Source organism: Etheostoma cragini, chromosome 6 (assembly GCF_013103735.1).
Source record: "Etheostoma cragini isolate CJK2018 chromosome 6, CSU_Ecrag_1.0, whole genome shotgun sequence".
Classification (NCBI taxonomy): Eukaryota; Metazoa; Chordata; class Actinopteri; order Perciformes; family Percidae; genus Etheostoma; species Etheostoma cragini.
Genome location: NC_048412.1, coordinates 17103935 through 17121514, shown reverse-complemented (window position 1 = coordinate 17121514; position 17580 = coordinate 17103935). Strand labels below are relative to the sequence as shown.

General features: G+C 40.5%; 1 protein-coding gene across 7 annotated transcripts; it reads left to right on the top strand.

Moving 5' to 3' along the window:
• Positions 1-228: 228 nt before the first annotated feature.
• On the top strand, positions 229-13926 carry pbxip1b (pre-B-cell leukemia homeobox interacting protein 1b). 7 transcript variants are annotated; one of them, XM_034875020.1, is made up of 12 exons: positions 229-604; positions 3114-3190; positions 4360-4432; positions 5067-5134; positions 6374-6785; positions 8167-8241; positions 8981-9226; positions 9401-9424; positions 9992-10044; positions 10388-10501; positions 10632-10722; positions 11062-13926. In XM_034875020.1, the coding sequence occupies exons 2-12, from the start codon at positions 3140-3142 to the stop codon at positions 12600-12602; spliced, it is 2748 nt and encodes a 915-aa protein (XP_034730911.1). In that variant the 5' UTR covers positions 229-604; positions 3114-3139; the 3' UTR covers positions 12603-13926. The 7 variants fall into 7 exon arrangements, with proteins under 7 accessions (XP_034730911.1, XP_034730909.1, XP_034730908.1 ...); XM_034875018.1 differs by having other exon boundaries at positions 11059-13926; XM_034875017.1 differs by having other exon boundaries at positions 10632-10726; positions 11039-13926.
• Positions 13927-17580: the final 3654 nt, after the last annotated feature.

Here is a 17580-nt window from a genome sequence, read left to right as displayed (position 1 = left end):
GTTCATTTTATGTTGGTTAATCATATAGTTAACTTATATTGTACTACTAAAAAATAAAGATATACAAATAATTTGGTTTAGGTGTCAAACTAAGCGTTTATGTGACTTTAATGAGGTAACCTTGTATTTTTTTTATTTCACAACGTGTGCAATGTAGCATAATATGTTTTTAGGGGTCCAATTTATGACTTGTTTTGAAAAAAAAAAGGATGCATTTTACAAGCTGTCTAAAATGGGAAACGAGGATACTGTGTCCAAAAATATCAGCCTGGAAGCAACCCCACTCTGTGGACACGAGCTTTAAGTGCCGAGGACTGCTCTGGTGATGTTATCGTATGTAAGATGCATGTTCTACATACAGCTCACCTGCGTATGTCAATCATCTTGGACCCTTTCCAGTCAAGAACAGTGACTCCGTATTGCCATTGGTCGAACTGGAGGGCGAGGGGCGGTACCAGAGCCAACGATGTCTATGATTGGACGAAAGGCGCGTGGCTCATGCAAATTCAGGGGGAACTTTTAAGTTTCAAGTTGGATGGGGAGATTCGTCTGCTGTATTGTATCTGTAGGGACAGTAGCGACTCAAGTAAAGTGACGTACCACGGTAAGAAGGACCTGAATTTGGATGTAACTTACATGTGTTTTTATTACAAAGTAAGTACATCTGTTCGGTTGTAGTTATGTTTTTCCATTAACGGTAGCTACGTCGCCAACGTCGATTCACTCACTTTTCCTGGTTGCTCGATTGACTATTGTAACGGTCAAAACTTTAGTTTTTTTAAGGCTAATGTTTATCTACGCTGTTCGTGTCTTTTGAACCCTTTAATAATTGACTTTATTCGCATTGGTCTTTAACTGGAGTGAAGTTAAAGACCACTCGGTGAAGTTTTATTTTTCTTTGAGCCCATGACATTTCCTCTCCCAGGCTTTACTGCTTCCATCAGAGCAGTATAAATAACTAAGCTACATAATGCCGTAATGAACTGCCTGCTTTGTTGATGAGGATGCTACTGTGTGTATACTGCTGTGAACATGTTGGGTATGGTGCTTTTGCTGACAGCCTAACATTGCTGTCCGGGCCTGTCTTGCAATTTATTCTCTTGACCTTTTTTGGTAATATTTTCCCAGCTGAGACCAAGACAATAAGATAGGCCTACATCTGTAATCATACATTTGGCTGTTTAGCTCAAGAAAAAAATGAAGTGTTGCCTAATGCAAGGTGACACATAAATTAAACTGAAGGCATGTTATTGTTTTTTTGGAAATTGTAATAATGAACTGAGATCAGGCAGGAAGTCAAGTAGGCCCTATCTTTAAATATGGAGATATGATGTAAACCAGACTCGAAAAGCTACAGCTTTAGAGGTTAAATTGGATATTACTCATAAATATTAGAGATTAAGAACAGGCTACAAGGCAAGGAAAATAATTATATTCTATTAAAAGCCATTGGCTTTGTGGTGCAGTTGAAATAATCCTTTTAATACTGTCCTCAGAATACATTTCTGCTTCTGTTGTGTTCCCCATGGCCATCTTCTGCATGCCCCCTCGTTCTGTCTCTCATCAATCTCATGGTAGCTATATTTAGCCAGAATCTATTTAAGCCATTCCACTATATGCCCCACAATGCTCCTAGGGCCCTAGGCTAGATTCAGTGGCCTTCTCCTGGGATGTACTCGATTAGGAGACCTAAATTGCAGAGCTCGGATAGAATTGAATTTGGAGAGTGAAGTGTGTCATTACCCAGACAATGTTTTGTTATGTAAGTGGTAAGCTCTTTCTCCATTTGCTGAAGAAAGCCAGACTATGCCTGATAATATGCATCTCATGTTTTGTCCTCCTCTTCTGTTTGAGAGAACATGCTTTACACAGTTGTAATACCTGAAACTAACCTCTATCTTACCATGAGGAGAAATTGAAATGTCACTCTGTTTTCATTTGAGTGACCTTGGTCTGAAGTTGTATTAGCACAAGTACATGAAGGATACACAGGTTCCCCATATGTCTATCTTACTGTAGACTTAGTAATTTCTTAGCAGTACACATGACAATAGATAGAATAGACATTTTGTGGTTTGTAGACATATATTACCAGACGTCTAGCTCTTAAAGGGATAGCCCATTCGGCTGTCTGTATCTCCAGAATGGTTCTGGCCTTAGTTACTGGTATCTCTGCCAAAACATGTTCCAGCTAGTCAAAAGCCAGGGTAAGAAAAAGGCCCACAACACACACAAACTACTAATGAAGAACTGAATGATCCCAGGGAACTGGACTTCCTGCCTACACACACACACACACACACACACACACACACACAGCACCATGTGTTACAGTAGCTCCTTTATCAGCAGAATGGGTGAGGCTTGTATTCAAATCCTGAGCATGGGTAAACAAAAGATGTGCATTTCTTTAAGCTGCAGTACTCACACAGTCATCCTAACACCAGCCTCTGAACAATAAACGCGCTTGCTTCGGTAACAAGTGCATTGTTAACCATCTGGAAATTCTATTTCTAAATCACACAGCCAGCTTTGATGCAGAGCATATAAAGATACAAAGGATGATTCATTTCATTTGATTTCTTCTTAGTAAACTCCTATTAACCATCTAATCTAGACATCTTTGACAGAGGGTCCAGGACCACTAGGTAGTCCTCAGAGTTACTGCAGGGGGGCACCAAATTATTAATTAAAGTAAAATATAGTTTTTTTTCTAAATTTGTCTTAACATGAATCCAACATTTTAGCAAATATAAACCAGCCTGTTTGTGGGGGAAAAAAACCCTCTGATAATAGGCTAACTGGCCTATAGGTAAGGTAGTCATTAAGGTTGCCATCCACATACCCACATTTATGTTTATCGTTAAAACATGATTTAAAAAATCATACAATCAGTTTTTTTAACAGCTTAGTATTCAATGCAGAAAGGCATGCATAACGGCTTTAGGCTAACATACATGTTATTGTAGGCCCACTTGAACATGCAACTTATTTGTATGCAGTATGTAGTACGGGGTCTTTGCTCCTGCTCTCTCTCAGATAAGGAGTACTTGGTTTTATAAACGCTGAAGACCCTGATCTTATCTGTGTTGTGTGTTCCTCTTGTGTTGCAGGAGACAGGCAAAGCCTCTAGGGGGCCATGTCTGGCGGCACCAGTGCTAACAACAGCTGGACACTCCTCACTCCTGAGGTATGACCACTCTAGAAAAACCATTGGAACATGTGGAGTTGCTGGTTATGACCTCATTGAAAATGCGTTATTTAAAAAAAAAACTAAAAAACTCTTTGTCCCATTTGATTTTATTTTGGGTCACCTGCATATGAACTAGGTTTCTGTAATAAGGCTGTCTCTGTTTCTTTTCTTTTTATGATTTTGTTTTAATTAGTGCTGTCAGACGATTAAAATATTTATTATAGTTATAATATAGCTTATATTTAACTTGCAATTAATCGCACATTTTTATCTATTCTAAATGTCCCTTGATTTCTTTTTGTCCCATAATTTTTTTGTTCTGCTTGCTTTGTGCAAATGTTCTTTTACAACATTGGCATATAGTAGTGTTTACTTTCACGCGTAAGCAAATAATCTCTCACACAATATAACACTGTCCATAAATAAAAGGGTAAAAACAATACTTTGACGAGGCGGCAGAGAATTTGCATCAGCTGTGTACTTGGCCATCAAGTATCAAGTGGTATTTCAGACTGGACGGGCAGCGATGACAGCTCAGTTCACAATGACAAAACATACAGATCACTTTCGTCTTGTCAATGGAACCATTTGGCAACTTTTAAAAAGTAATCTTTCCTTTCAGAATCTTATTGGGATCCATTCCGTCGTCTTGTGCTCTCCGTCTACTCAAAACGTGTCGTTACTACTCTTTGGCCGCCTCGCAAGCCCAAACAAGTGTGTTCGGCGTGCCTGTTGTTTTGTTTCCGTTCTAGCTACAGCCGATATAGTGTTGTCGTTTCTCTAACGTCACTAGTTGTTGCAACAGCATGTGAAAAAACTAAAACGTTGGCTAGGCCAAAAAGAACGTTAATCTCGCGATAAAACAATTGACGCCGTTAGAAATGGGTTTGCGTTAACGCCGTCAATAACACGCTTAACTGACAGCGCTAATTTTAATTATTATTCAGAAAGGCAAACTGGCTTAAGAGGCACAGGCCTGATGGCTAGTTAAACACACACACACACACACACACACACACACACACACACACACACACACACACACAGCCTTGTTCAGAGGCACCTTGGCAGTCCAGATAGCCTGGATAATTCCAGCAATAACGTCTAAATGGTAGGCATGTCCAGACGTCTGTTTCTTTTGACTGTTGTTTGTCTGTTTGTCCTAGGAGTCTGTCGCTGAAACCCTAAGGCCTTTGGCAGAGGGGACAGAGCACCATGAAGAAGGCCTCACATGTGCAGGTGTTTGTCACACTTTAATTTGAGGATTGTGGGATAATTCATGGCAAAAGGGAAAAACATATTTCTAACACAAAATTCTAATATTTTCATTTTTAAATTTGCTAGTTTTTACTTTTGCCCATTTGCTATCTCTGATAATTAATTGAACAATAAATTATCAAAGAAGGCAAATTAATTTTGTTTAATGACAATTAAATTCTCGGTTATATTTGCACAGAATAACGCATTCAAGAAACGGAAACACAACTCTTGCAGCGCACATGAACGGATGGGCAATATTAGCTCCCACATAGAATAGCAACCTCGTGAATTAGCCTACTGATGCTAACGTACATTAATAAATCCTACATAACATTGTCATCAGACTTGCTTATTGATGCACACACACAGTAATGTCGACAAACTTAGTCCAATGAGGGGAGAAAGGAAAGAGTGATAGCATTTCACGTTGACACCTTTTCTCTCTCGCTGACGCAAGTGTCTTTGCTAGTTTGAGACCAACGCAGTTGTCAATTTCCCGTCCAGCGCTCGCAACTAGGATTAGCGTTTGTCTGACAGGGTGAGGCGATGGACGCGCCGCCATCGGTATGTTGTGACCTTAAACTATTATCTTCGTGCTTGCCTCCTGTGTCAGCTTCTGTGGAGAACCAGCCTGCAAACAGTGCAGAGTCTGCAGAGAGGCTCCCCGTTGAGGACCATCTGGTAAGACAGCAATACACATCATTTTCTATATTGTTATATTTGTTACACAGCTTATGATTGGTCATCAAAGGCATTGTACTGTCTTTTATTTTGTAACTATAACATCCTTTGGTTGAATACTCATTTCTGCCTGAGGATATCCATTTCAACGGTTTATACCATAGCCACCAGGAGTGCTTGATTTTGATTGGCCAGTGGGTGTGTAGCCACATTATAACTTTTGTAATAATGTAAGAAGTTGAAAGTACGGATATTTGTGTTAAAATGCAAAAGTAAAAAGTAGGCACAAAAATATATAGTAAATTAAAAATATCCAAAAAATCTACTTGAGTACAGTAACCAAGTATTTGTTACTTCCCATCTCTGCTTATACCTTACCTTGCCTATTTTCACAACAATACCACAACAATACCACAACAAAACACAACGATCACTTAGGTCTTGTCAATGGAACAAGTAAACTTTGCATTCAGAATCTTTTGGCATCCATTTCGTCCACTCGCGCTCTCCATCCACTCAAAATGTAACAATGCTACGCTTTGGCCTTCTCGCAAGCCCAAACAAATGTGTGTGGCGTGCCTGTTGTTTTGTTTGTAATCTAGCTAGATCCAATGTGGTGTTTTTCTAACGTCACTAGTTTTTGCTAGAGCATGTGAAAAAACGACTAAGTTTGCTAGGCCAAAAAAACGCTAATCTTGCGATTAAAAAAAATGGACACCTTTTAAAATGGGTTTGCGTTAATGCTGTTACTAACATATTTAACTGACAGCACTAACAGTTTTTAAATTAAAGGAATAGTTCGACATTTTGAAAAATTCTGAAACTTAAAGTTTGATGAGAAAATCAATACCATTCTCAGTCCATGAACTATAAGGCTACAGCCAACAGCCTACATGGCTTAGTTGGAAGGCAATATCCTCCCCGACAATCATGGACTATTTCTTGACTGCAACCAGGAACTGTCAGCTGTAACTGCATTACACAAGATATAAATAGAGATATGACATTGTATTACATCTGGATAGAGCCAGGCCAGTCTAAGCGCACTGGCTGTACGTTTATATTTTTTCATACAGATACAAAAGGTTTATCTAACTCTCTGCCCAAAAGTTCAAACGTTTGCTTTTGAGTTGGACTCATTGCTTGTGTTAAACCAAACACGCTAAAAGGGAGCTCTAAAATGTTTGACTGACTGTGTAATAACGAAAGGAATTTTAATGACCTGATTCTTTTACCCAGGTACCGGAAGAAAAAACAGCAGAGCCAAGTGGAGACACAAGCACAGAGCAACACACCTCTGTGGCCACCGCTGTCATTGATGCCCCTCGTGCCACCTCTTTACAAGTCTCCGGCAGCTTCAACCCTGACAGTGATGCACTCAGCCAGTCAGAGGGCCTACCTGAAGCCCCAGCACAGTCCAGTCATGACCCGGATTCATTTTCAGACTCCTACACCCACATAACCCCCTCCCCCGATGAGTCCCACACCTCACTGCTGACCACAGAGAGTCCGGGAGGGGTGGAGTTTACACAGGAAGAGGACAGGCTCGCACAGCAAGGATCACTGCATACGCTGAGTGGGGAGGAGCTTCAACACAAAGGGGAGGAGTCCAACCTGTTTTTGAGAAGGACCGATTTAGGGACACAGGCAGGTATGAACAACAAGTCATTTAAATATAGTTGCTAGCTACGATTCGCGGGTTCAAACCTTTTTTCTCAACAGCAACTACAAAGTAATTTCAGACATGTGATCCAACGTTGTTCTATAAATTATATCCTGCAAGCTTTGTAACGATCGGACAAGCAGTGCACTTTTTTTTAAATGCCAACAACTGATTTGTCAAAAACATTTATTTTCAATTCAGTGTGATATTTAGCTCAGTCCAGCTTAGGGAAATTTGAGAAAAGAAGATGACCTACACAAAAACAATTTCTAATAAAGCCGTAAGCTGCGATTCCAAGCTCAAATCTTGATTTGCGTCATTCCACATCCAGTTACTGGGCATTTAATGCACCCCCCAGTGGGCAACTTGAATGAGCCTTGCAGTGTATGTGTGAGGTCATTATTTAGACATTTCCTGGAAGTTTGTGTTGATTAGACAAACATTTGGTCATTCATAGCCTGATTTGCGCTATGTCCACTGCAGTTTGTTTACATTGATAGCGCCCCCTGGTGTTCAATTTGAATGAAAATGTCAGGGTGTTGTTAAGGTACTGATGAGGACATATCCTGAGAGACTTGTGTTGATTGGACCATGAATACGTGATTTATAGTAAAATGAACATAATGCCACTCACCTATGTTGCGCTTGTAGCGCCCCCTAGTGGCATATGTAAATCTGTCTGGGTACATCTGGGGCACTTATTTGAATATACCCAGTGAGTTTTGTGATGATTGGCTTTACGGTTGCTGATTTGTGTTAATTTATGTCAAGACCCATGCCCCTCAGAAGTTCATTGGTCAATAAATTGAAAAGTAATTGAGAAATGGACATGCTATATATAATAAGCTATATACATTACATACTTGTAATAAGCTTGATTTATTGATGATTCACTGTAAATTTGGGGTAGGAGGAGCTTTCAAAAATGTGATTTTCAAAAGGTTTTCTAGGCGGACCTTAATGATCCTTGAGGCCGCACCTGTGTGAGAAATTTCAAGTCAGTCGGACATAAGGTGTGGGGGGCGTGGCCTTTCAAACTTTGCAATTTGAAGCCTTAATTACGGCGCCAATTGGGTTCATATTTCTATAGAAGCACATGCACACCCTTTTCAGTTATTCCCCCAAGTTTTATGTCTCTAGTTTATTCAAGCTCACGGGATTTTGAGCCAGTGCAGTAGACAACAAATAATAACAGTAACTAAAACAGACAAAACTCTTCGCGGTTTGAACCCTAATTATGACATTAATAGTAAAATAACCTCAGAATCTGTCTTTATTATGTTTATGTCATTAGATAATCACCTGGTAGGCCTGTCTCATTTTCTTTATTTTTTGGAGACTAAGCCATGTATACTATTTGTGTTTGAAGTGTACTTGGTGGACCAGCTGATTATGGAATTGTTCGGAATCTGGGCCAGGCGCTTGTCTGGAGAGGCTGTGGTTGGTACGAGGCAGGGAGCATGATGTGACAGAGAAACATTCAGTTGCATGACACCCTGCAGAAGTAAATTGTCTTCAAAGAGACTGGGACCTCTAAAGTGTTTTGCGGTGTGGTTGTTTTTGGCTTTTTCTCAGTCGCTACAGCATTAAAATGAGTCTTCTTTTGCTCTGTTGTGCATTTCTGTCATCGACTTTTTGTTCACCAACTGGAGTTCAGTGTCAGTGAGTTATTTACACTTTTATAGTTCCACTGTTCTTTTACAATCAATTGTGATGCATATAGTTTGGAAACTTTAGTACCAAAGTCCCAAAATGAAACATTTGAATCATTTTCCAGGCCATTTAGTCAAGATGTAGGTCTTATTTATGCAGTTTGAAGGAAAATAAGGCATGCAATGGAGCATATTAACCAGTGTGCCATGCATAGCAGAGCCAAATAAGAAGCAAGTTTCAACTCCCATGAGGAGTATACTGCAGCATCAGATGGTTTGCAGTCCCATAGCTGCTGTGCTATCTAACACCAACTTTGTGAGTGCAAGAGCACATTTGTGGCTAATAATGTGCAACAGCTTTATAATAACAAATATGGCAGGCAGTAAAAAGGGTCTAAGGGATACCTACATATTCAATTATTAGCTGTTTTAAACATACCTTAGGGGGGTACCCGTAGAACAGATTAATCTGGAAATTGCAATGTAATACTTCAACAACGGCTTTTCATACTCTTCCCTTCCTTGCTCCAGGTTCCTTTGTGGATCCAGAGGTGGGTGAGGAGAGGACTGAGGAGACAGGAGAGGAGGCAGAGCCAGAGGTGAGGAGAAGGAAGTCTCTCTTAGCGGCTCTAGAGCGGATTGGAAGGACAGATGAAGAAGAGGAAGGAGAGGAAGAGTTTCAGCTGCCACAGCGGGAGGAAGACAGCGGCTTCTCTGTGAACAAGTGCATTCTGGGTGCTGTCATTCTGTTAGGGATAGGCACCATCTTTTTCTCAGGTAGGCATCTGCATGTCACCTGTTGGGACGGTAGACATTAATACATTTTAAATTAATTGTTGATGATGAAGGTGTTACACTGAGGTTGTTTAGAAGAAATGTATTTATGAATTATGAATGAATAGAATTACTAGACAAAGGGTGCTCTGAGACTGCGGTGTATTATACCTGCAGGTGTCTTCATGGACCTGGATGAGGGTAGGTTATGTGTGTACATTGTACATGTGTAGGAATGTGCTTTCTTGCCCACAGCCTATGTCTGTGTGTCTGAATGTGCAAGCAGGAATGTGCACTGTTTTGCATGACACCTTTTTAAAGGCACTGCACGCTTTTAAGCTTGTGTGAGCAAGATAGCGAGCGATTTATGCACTTTTGCAACAAGGCTTATTTTCTGTTGTTAAATGAACATTTTATACTACATCACCACAATGTTAATCAATACTTTTGTGTTTAACCCCAACATCTTTTTTAGTGTAATGCCCGATTTATAGTTTTCTAAAAGAATATAATAAAATGTTCATAGCATGAACAAAAAGTTAAAAAATGGAGATTCAATGTTTCCATAAATTTATAGTCCACAACCTTTTATTTGAGATATTATTCAGTGTATTAATGCCCTTACTCAGCTAAGGACTACACATTTAATTATGAAAGCTTGTTTGGGTATTTGCTATTTATTCCCCTGTATATGCAAAGTTTTTGCTTGTGTTCTTTGACAGTGTATTTATTTACATGAACAGTAAACTCTGTATAAAACCTTTCCAGAGAGTGACTATGGTACAATGGAGCTGAAAGATACTGAGGTACCAGGAAAACAGGTCAGTCTGACGTCAGTTTGTCACTTCTTTTTTGTCCTTCTATTCTGTCTTAGTGTTCTTTCTGTTATTCATTATAAAAACAATTTTGGCCCCAAGCTTAGAGTACAATAAGTACCACCAAATTAATTTTTAGTGTAATATGCTCACCAGGATCCCACCCACAACACTGGCAGCTTTACTGCTATTGTCTACCAACTGTGCTACTCTGGACTGTTGTTCTTTCCCGCCTCATCAACACTTACTGTTCCCTCACTTTTTGACCACTCCGTCCTGCAATGGTAATTCTAAAAAGTCATCTTAAATATTTCCATTGGGTTGTACTTTGTATGCAATTTGTTGACAGGAGTGGCTTAATCCAGAGGTTCATCCACCCCCAGTAGATGCTGACAGTACAGAGCTTCCAAATACGTTTACCGAAGGGAACCAGCCGATGTCTGTACTACAAGCCCAACTCCAGGTGTGTGTGTGCGTGTGTGCGTGCGTGCGTGTGTGTGTGTGAGTGCGTGCGTGCAGAAATGTGTCACTGAGTTTGTAGTATTCTCACAGGACCCTCTTTTCCTGTTCTTTTTTTTTCTTTCTCCAAACAGGCACAGAAAGAAGAGCTAAAAGTAGCCAAGGGACAGGCAGCTAAGGGAGCAAAGGAGCGGCTGGGTTGGGAGGAGGTGGAGAAGGAAAACAGTAGGTTGAAGAAAGAGATGGCATCTCTCCCTGTCCTTCAGAAAGAGAACGAGAGGATGAAGAGAGAACTGGAGTCTGTCCTGGCCCTACAGAGAGAACTAGAAACACTGAGATCCACTGTGACTGAATTAAAACTCCCCTCAGGTACAAAGGGGCAGAGGGAGGAGGTAGGGAGGGGACATGGAAGAGGCTAGAAGATGTAGAAAGATGATAGTTATTGGACAGTTAAGGGAAGTGCAATATAATTATTCCTTTTTCTTCTTTACTATTATTTTCACTGGAATGCTCACTTCTCATCTTTGTAGTGTAGAAATAGTGACTTCTTGTTTCCTTCAGCAGCTCAAGCACCCGTGACACCCACCACATCGCCCTCCACTGGCCAGCCAGAGGACAGCATGCAGGGCACAGCCGGCTCAACAGAAGGAGGGCCTAAGAAAACATTGGATGACCAGAGGGAGAAGAAGAAAGATGTGAAGAAGGATAAAATTGACATGGCTGAGAAAGAGGAGTGGAAAGAGAGAGATAAATCTGAATGGAAGGAAGGAGAGAAAAAGCAGCGTGAAGATGGCATTAAAACAGAATGGAAAAAGGGAAAACATGAGCAAGGAAAGTTTGACAAGGAGAAAAAAAAGGAAGGTAAACAAAAAAGGCACAATGACGAGACAAAACAATGGAAGGAGAAAGACTGGAAGAAAGAAAAGGCTACCAGGGGTGATGAAGGAACGCATTGGAAGGATAAGGAAGGAAAGAAAGAGTGGATAGAGAAGAGTGAGAGAAAGGTGGAGGAAGACTGGAAAAAGGCAAAACATGAGAAAGTGAAGGCGGATAAACAATGGAGGGGTAAGGAGAAGGATTGGGAGGTAAAAAAAGACCAGGGAGAGAAGCACAAGGGCAAGGAGGAATGGAAAGGAGAGAAGGAATGGAAGAAGGGGAAAGATGGCTTTAAGAAAAGTGGCAAAGAGAAATGGGAGGAAAAAGATTGGAAAGAGAAAGGAGAGAAGAAAGAGTGGAAGAAAAAAGATAGTGACTGGGAGAGTAAAAAAGGCAAAGAGCATACTAAGGAAGGGAAAGGAAAGGGTGAAAGGAAACAGTGGGAAGAGAGAAAAAATCCTGGTAAAGAAAGGAAGTGGACGGATGAGAGGAAACAGTGGAACGAGAACGAGTGGAAGAGCTACAGTGGTAAAGATGGTAAGGAGTGGAAGAAGGATGAGTGGAAACAGTGGGAAAAGAGTGAAGAACCGTGGAAAAGAGGAGGAGAGAAAGACAGAAAACACAATGGGGATCGGAAAAAGGACAGCTCGAGCTCCGAGAAACACAAAGATGAACACGAATATAATGGTAATCCCGGCCACAGGGCAGAGCACCTGTGGGGAGATGGGAAGCCCCCTCACACACACCGCCAACCCTCCGTGGAACAGCCCGAGTACTGGGTCCAGCAGAGAGACCGCCTCCAGCACAACCCAAAACCACCACAGCCATGTGACTCCCTGGAGACCTGTGCTCAGGCTGAGGGGCTGCTCCCCGTCCCCTTCCTCGAGTTTGAGGCCATCCTCCAGTCTTACCTAGCCAAGGCTCAGGAGGCAGGAGTGGATGATTCCAAAAGAGAAGAGGTCAGAAAGCTAGCCGCCGAATTCTTTAAGAATGGACTCTTTGTCCACGATCAGACGAGCTTTCAAGAGTTCGTCGAAGACTTGGGAGATATTTTGGAGGACATGGTGGAAGGAGATGACGACGCCGAGGAAGAGGACAGCGCCATAGAGGAAGAAATGGAGGGGTTTGAAATAGAAGTCATGAAAAAGTTTTCAGTGCCGGAAGCTGTAGAGAAAAAGGAGAGATCCAAAGGGGACGGGAGGAAGGAGAGCGGACGAGGACGTGGCTGATGCGGTCATGGCAATTGATGGATCTGTCAAAAGTAGCTTGAGAGCAGTGATGACGGATGAGAGGTTATTCATCAGGTAACATTTTATATTGGACCACAAACGCTTACAAGTATACATTTATCATCCTGTCACCATTTTTACAGGATCTTAATTCACACCTTACATCTTTTGTCCGAGAAAGTTCAATTTATGATTTAATTTCACTGTTCTGGGTTGTTTTATATTTTACCTACGCACCTGCACACACATTAGTTCTTAAAAATTGAGAAATAATTGCATCTACATCTTGTTTTTGGTGATGGAATTAAGAGAGAAGAAGCTACAGAGACTAGTGAAGTACAATGCACATGTTGCATAGCCTTCGTGTGCTCTTTATTCTAGTGTTCAAGCCATAGAAAACCCCACATCTATTTTATGTGGGATTGAGCACCTGCAGCTAATGATGAACATCCGTTAGTGTGAAAGTCATTCCTGCACACAGTGCTACTTTCTCCCTTTGTATAGGGTGAGATTACACCTAGTTACATTGTTACATTGTTTGGTGTTTGATGTTACTTTGCTTTGACTGTCATGCAGGAACAGATTTTGTTTAGTCTTATTTACATACTGCGCCACTTCCTCCGCAAATCACACTGTGCACTGATGACGTCTACCTATTCACTGATTCCACGCTGTACATACAGTATGCCATCTTTATGTGTTAATTGCTTTAGCCTGGCCTTAAATGTCAGATTATCTTTAAATCATTAGTTTTTAGAAAAAATGGCATGAACTGCTAAAAAAAAGTTTAGTTAATATTTTATGTAAAATTCGAGAAGTCTGCATTGATTTTGTTTTGGATGTTTGTAGTTGTAGCATTAAATGTGTTAAAGAACTATGTTGAAATGCAGAAATATATAATTAACTTATTTTACAAAGGTTGGCTATAATTTAGATATACATATAATTGGTTGGCATGTACGATAACAACATGTTGAGCATGTATGTTTCTTTTCAGGTATAGAACTGTTGTGCACTAAAATTAACTTAATTATTGTTTTATCATGAATGGAACATTTGTTTCTGTCGATTAGGTTGGTCATGGCACGTAGTTTCCAAAAAAAGCATGTTTCTCTTGCTATCTGTTTACATGCTAACTTGCTAAATGTATCTGGTTCAAGGGCTTACAGCCACATGGAGATTATAGGGTGTTGATGGACAACAGCACACTGCGTGGGCTTTGTGGCAGCATAGAGAACTTGGTATGTTAGAATGTTCCTATTTGGCCCTGTTACTGTCACAAGAGCACAAGAGCATAATAAATTTGGCACATGCCTATGTTGAAATAACTTGCTATTGTCTTCTTTTCGTTCACTCACACAAATGTTTATCTCCAAAGAATGCCACCTACAAACATCTATTAATTTGATCAGACACCATTATTTCAAGCCTCCATCTGCATTTGATCCTGTTTAACCGACGCGTCCTGATGATTCTGCAAGGTAAGAAACAAGTTGAGATCTTTTGTTTTTAATGTTGTTTATGGTTGTTTGACCAGTTGTCCCACCAATTTCTGAAAGTCAGTGGAATCTGTAAAAAGCTGGATTTGCCAACAGATCAATACAACAGGAATGATGTTTTACTGTGTCTCTCTTTTCTTTTTTGTGTTACTCTTTTCTTCTTGCATTGTCTTTGCCAGACTGATGTTAACTTCTCCTCTGAGATTGTTTTTCTGCTGTTTTCTTCCTTTTATGTTCCCTCTATTTGCATGGGTGAAGCAACACCTTGACTGAAGAGCAGAGGGTGAGATTGACTATGATGACTTCACGACTTTTAGTCACTGAGTGTTTGGTCAGTCAGTCCTTGTGCCTGAGATTAGAAAACACCAGGCTGGTTAAATGTTGAAACTTTTTAAGTAAATACTATATATCCGTAACAGTGATTATGTGCATGTGAGAAGTACTGATAATTAGTCCTTCATTTCTCCTCATAATCTTTTGAGACTGCTGTACTGTAGCTTCAGCGGTAATGTCACAAACAAAAACACATGCAATTTCTACTGCTGCCTCTGTAAAAAAGCAATATTGAATGCAGGTTTAAATTCCCTAATGCGCTATCACTTAATAAAGTCTGTGAAAGGAGACACTGTAAATCAAACCTGTACCGTTGCTATATACGTGTCTGACTTTAAGGACCGCTCAAGTCTTTCCCACACTTTTTCAAAATGTATTTATTTGCATGAAATATTAAAAGCAGAACATGCATCTACTCTGAATGCCAAATGATGGATGAGTGGGTACAGCAGGCAATCAAGGACTTCAAGAAGTACGGATTACGTTTTGAAATATAGACGGACAAATTGTAAGACACAAAAATATTAATCATAAGGCAAGTAGCAGCATCGCCCTATGGAAATCCTTAATGCTTTTATACCACTAGGTGATTTCTCATTGCTTTCAATAAGTCATTTATTTTGTGTTAGTCGCTGCGGTCTCCTTTCTCAACTCTGTGTATGTATGTGTGTCTGTTTGTGTGTGTGTGTGTGTGTGTTTTAGAATGAGAGTGAGTGTGTGCTCGCACTAACTGCCTCCCTAATATGCCAATAGTGCACATCCTGTCAGAGCTTTGGCTTAATTGATACAAGTCTTCTAAGGTAAAACCCAAGTGCCTCATTCATAGAAGGTTTTGCAACACAGACTGTGTAATTATATCTAATTTACCGCTTTCTATTTGCTCTCTGCAGCTTTTTGCCCACAGTTTACCACTAGTACAAAGCAAAGAAAAAACGGTAGACTGTTTTCTGTGCATGAGCACAAACTGAGCAAAACTTTAAACCATTTGTGATATTTAGAACCAGTCCTAACCGATTGTTAGTCCAGTGTTTCCTGGATGAATCATCCAACAACCCATATCCTGCCACATACTGCTTACACACTGAGATTGGATCTGAAAAGGCAATCGCGTCATGGAAAAAGGTCAGTGGTGTTTGGGAAACATGGTTTACATTTTTAGTGGTTCCAATGATTAGTGTTCAGAAAACACAAGCTGTAAATATATAGAGAGAAATGAGTGAATGATAGATCTTCTTTACTAGGAGAGGTCGGCTAGAATTAGACCTGTAAGACTTGTGTCCTCACAAATTTACCCACACACATACCCTAACTGGTGAGTCTCTCTGATTTGTGTTGCCAGTTTATCTTCTGTCCAAACTGGAACTTAATCTGCATCATATAATAACTATGTTCTGTAATGTAATATTAAATATGATAAACAGCTACTCTCATTTTTACTTTTCCTGAAAATATTGTCTGAAGGTCACACCCCATCCGCCTCTTGACATGAGTTGGAGTTTAAGACGTATGCTGCCAGCGATGGTTTCTCTGACACACTGAGCAGAGATGCGTTCCACAGACTGCTTACATCAGAACTCTGTAACTTTGTCAAGGTAAGGAATGTAAGTTAAACACATCAAAGCAACAATGAATTTTAAGTATTTTCTGTGTATCCAAAGCCTAATGCAGCTTATTCCTCTGTGCCATATAGCTCCACACCCAAGTGACATGGTCCTTCATTACCATGAACATTTGATAGCACTTTTTTCAATTTATTTTTTATTATTATTCCTCCAGGTAAGTCGATTGAGAAAGAATTCTTATTTGCAAAGACAGCCTGTCACATTCACAGAGTTACACTTTCATACCTGGAAGTACAACCACAATCTGACCTGATGGCCATGAGCAGCTCCATGGAGCGGTCGGGGTTTAGTGCTGCTTTTTGTCTTTCCCCACCCAGATTTTGTTCTGTTGGTCTGGGGATTGAACCTCTCGGTCACAAGCTTGCTTCTTTAACCTCAATAACAGCAAGAAAATCCAGAAAAATGCATGTCAAAATTGTTATAAATTGATTTGCATTTTAATGAGGGAAATAACTACTTGAACCCTCTCAATCAGAAAGATTTCTGGCTCCCAGGTGTCTTTTATACGGGAAACGATCTGAGATCTTAAAAGGAGTGCTCCTAATCTCCGTTTGTTACCTGTATGAAAGACACCTGTCCACAGAATCAATCATTCAATCAATCAATCAATCAATAATATTCCAAACTCTCCACCATGGCCAAGACCAAGGAGCTCTCCAAGGATGTCAGGGACAAGATTGTAGACTTACACAAGTCTGGAATGGGCTACAAGTCCATTGCCAAGCAGTTTGGTGAGAAGGTCAACCCGCCGTGTTTGGAGGAGGAGGAATGCTGCCTATGACCCCAAGAACACCATCCCCACCGTCAAATATGGAGGTGGAAACATTATGCCTTGGTTTTTTTTCCTGCTAACGGGACAGTACAACTTCACCGCATCAAACGATGGACAGGGCAATGTACCGTCAAATCTTGGGTGAGAACCTCCTTCCCTCAGCCAGGGCATTGAAAATGGGTTGTGGATGGGTATTCCAGCATGTCAATGACCCAAAACACACGGCCAAGGCAACAAAGCAGTGGCTCAAAAAGAAGCACATTAAGGTCCTGGAGTAGCCTGGCCAGTTTCCAGACTTTAATCCTATAGAAAATCTGTGGAGGGAGCTGAAGGTTCTAGTTGCCAAACGTTAACCTCAAAACCTTGAGGACTTGGACAAGTTCTGCAAAGAGGAGCGGGACAAAATCCCTCCTGAGATGTGTTCAAACCTGGTGGCCAACTATAAGAAACATCTGACCTCCGTGATTGCCAACAAGTACTAAGTCATGTTTTGTAGGGGGCAAATACATATTTCTCTCATTAAAATGCAAATCAATTTATAACATTTGACAAGCATTTTTCTGGATTTTGTTGTTGTTATTCTGTCTTTCACTGTTCAATTAAATCTACCATTAAAATTATAGTTTGATTATTTCTTTGTCAGTGGGCAAATGCACAAAATCAGTAGGGGATAAAATACTTTTTGTTTTTTGTTTTTTCTAGTGTGTGTGTGTGTGTGTGTGTGTGTGTGTGTGTGTGTGTGTGTGTGTGTG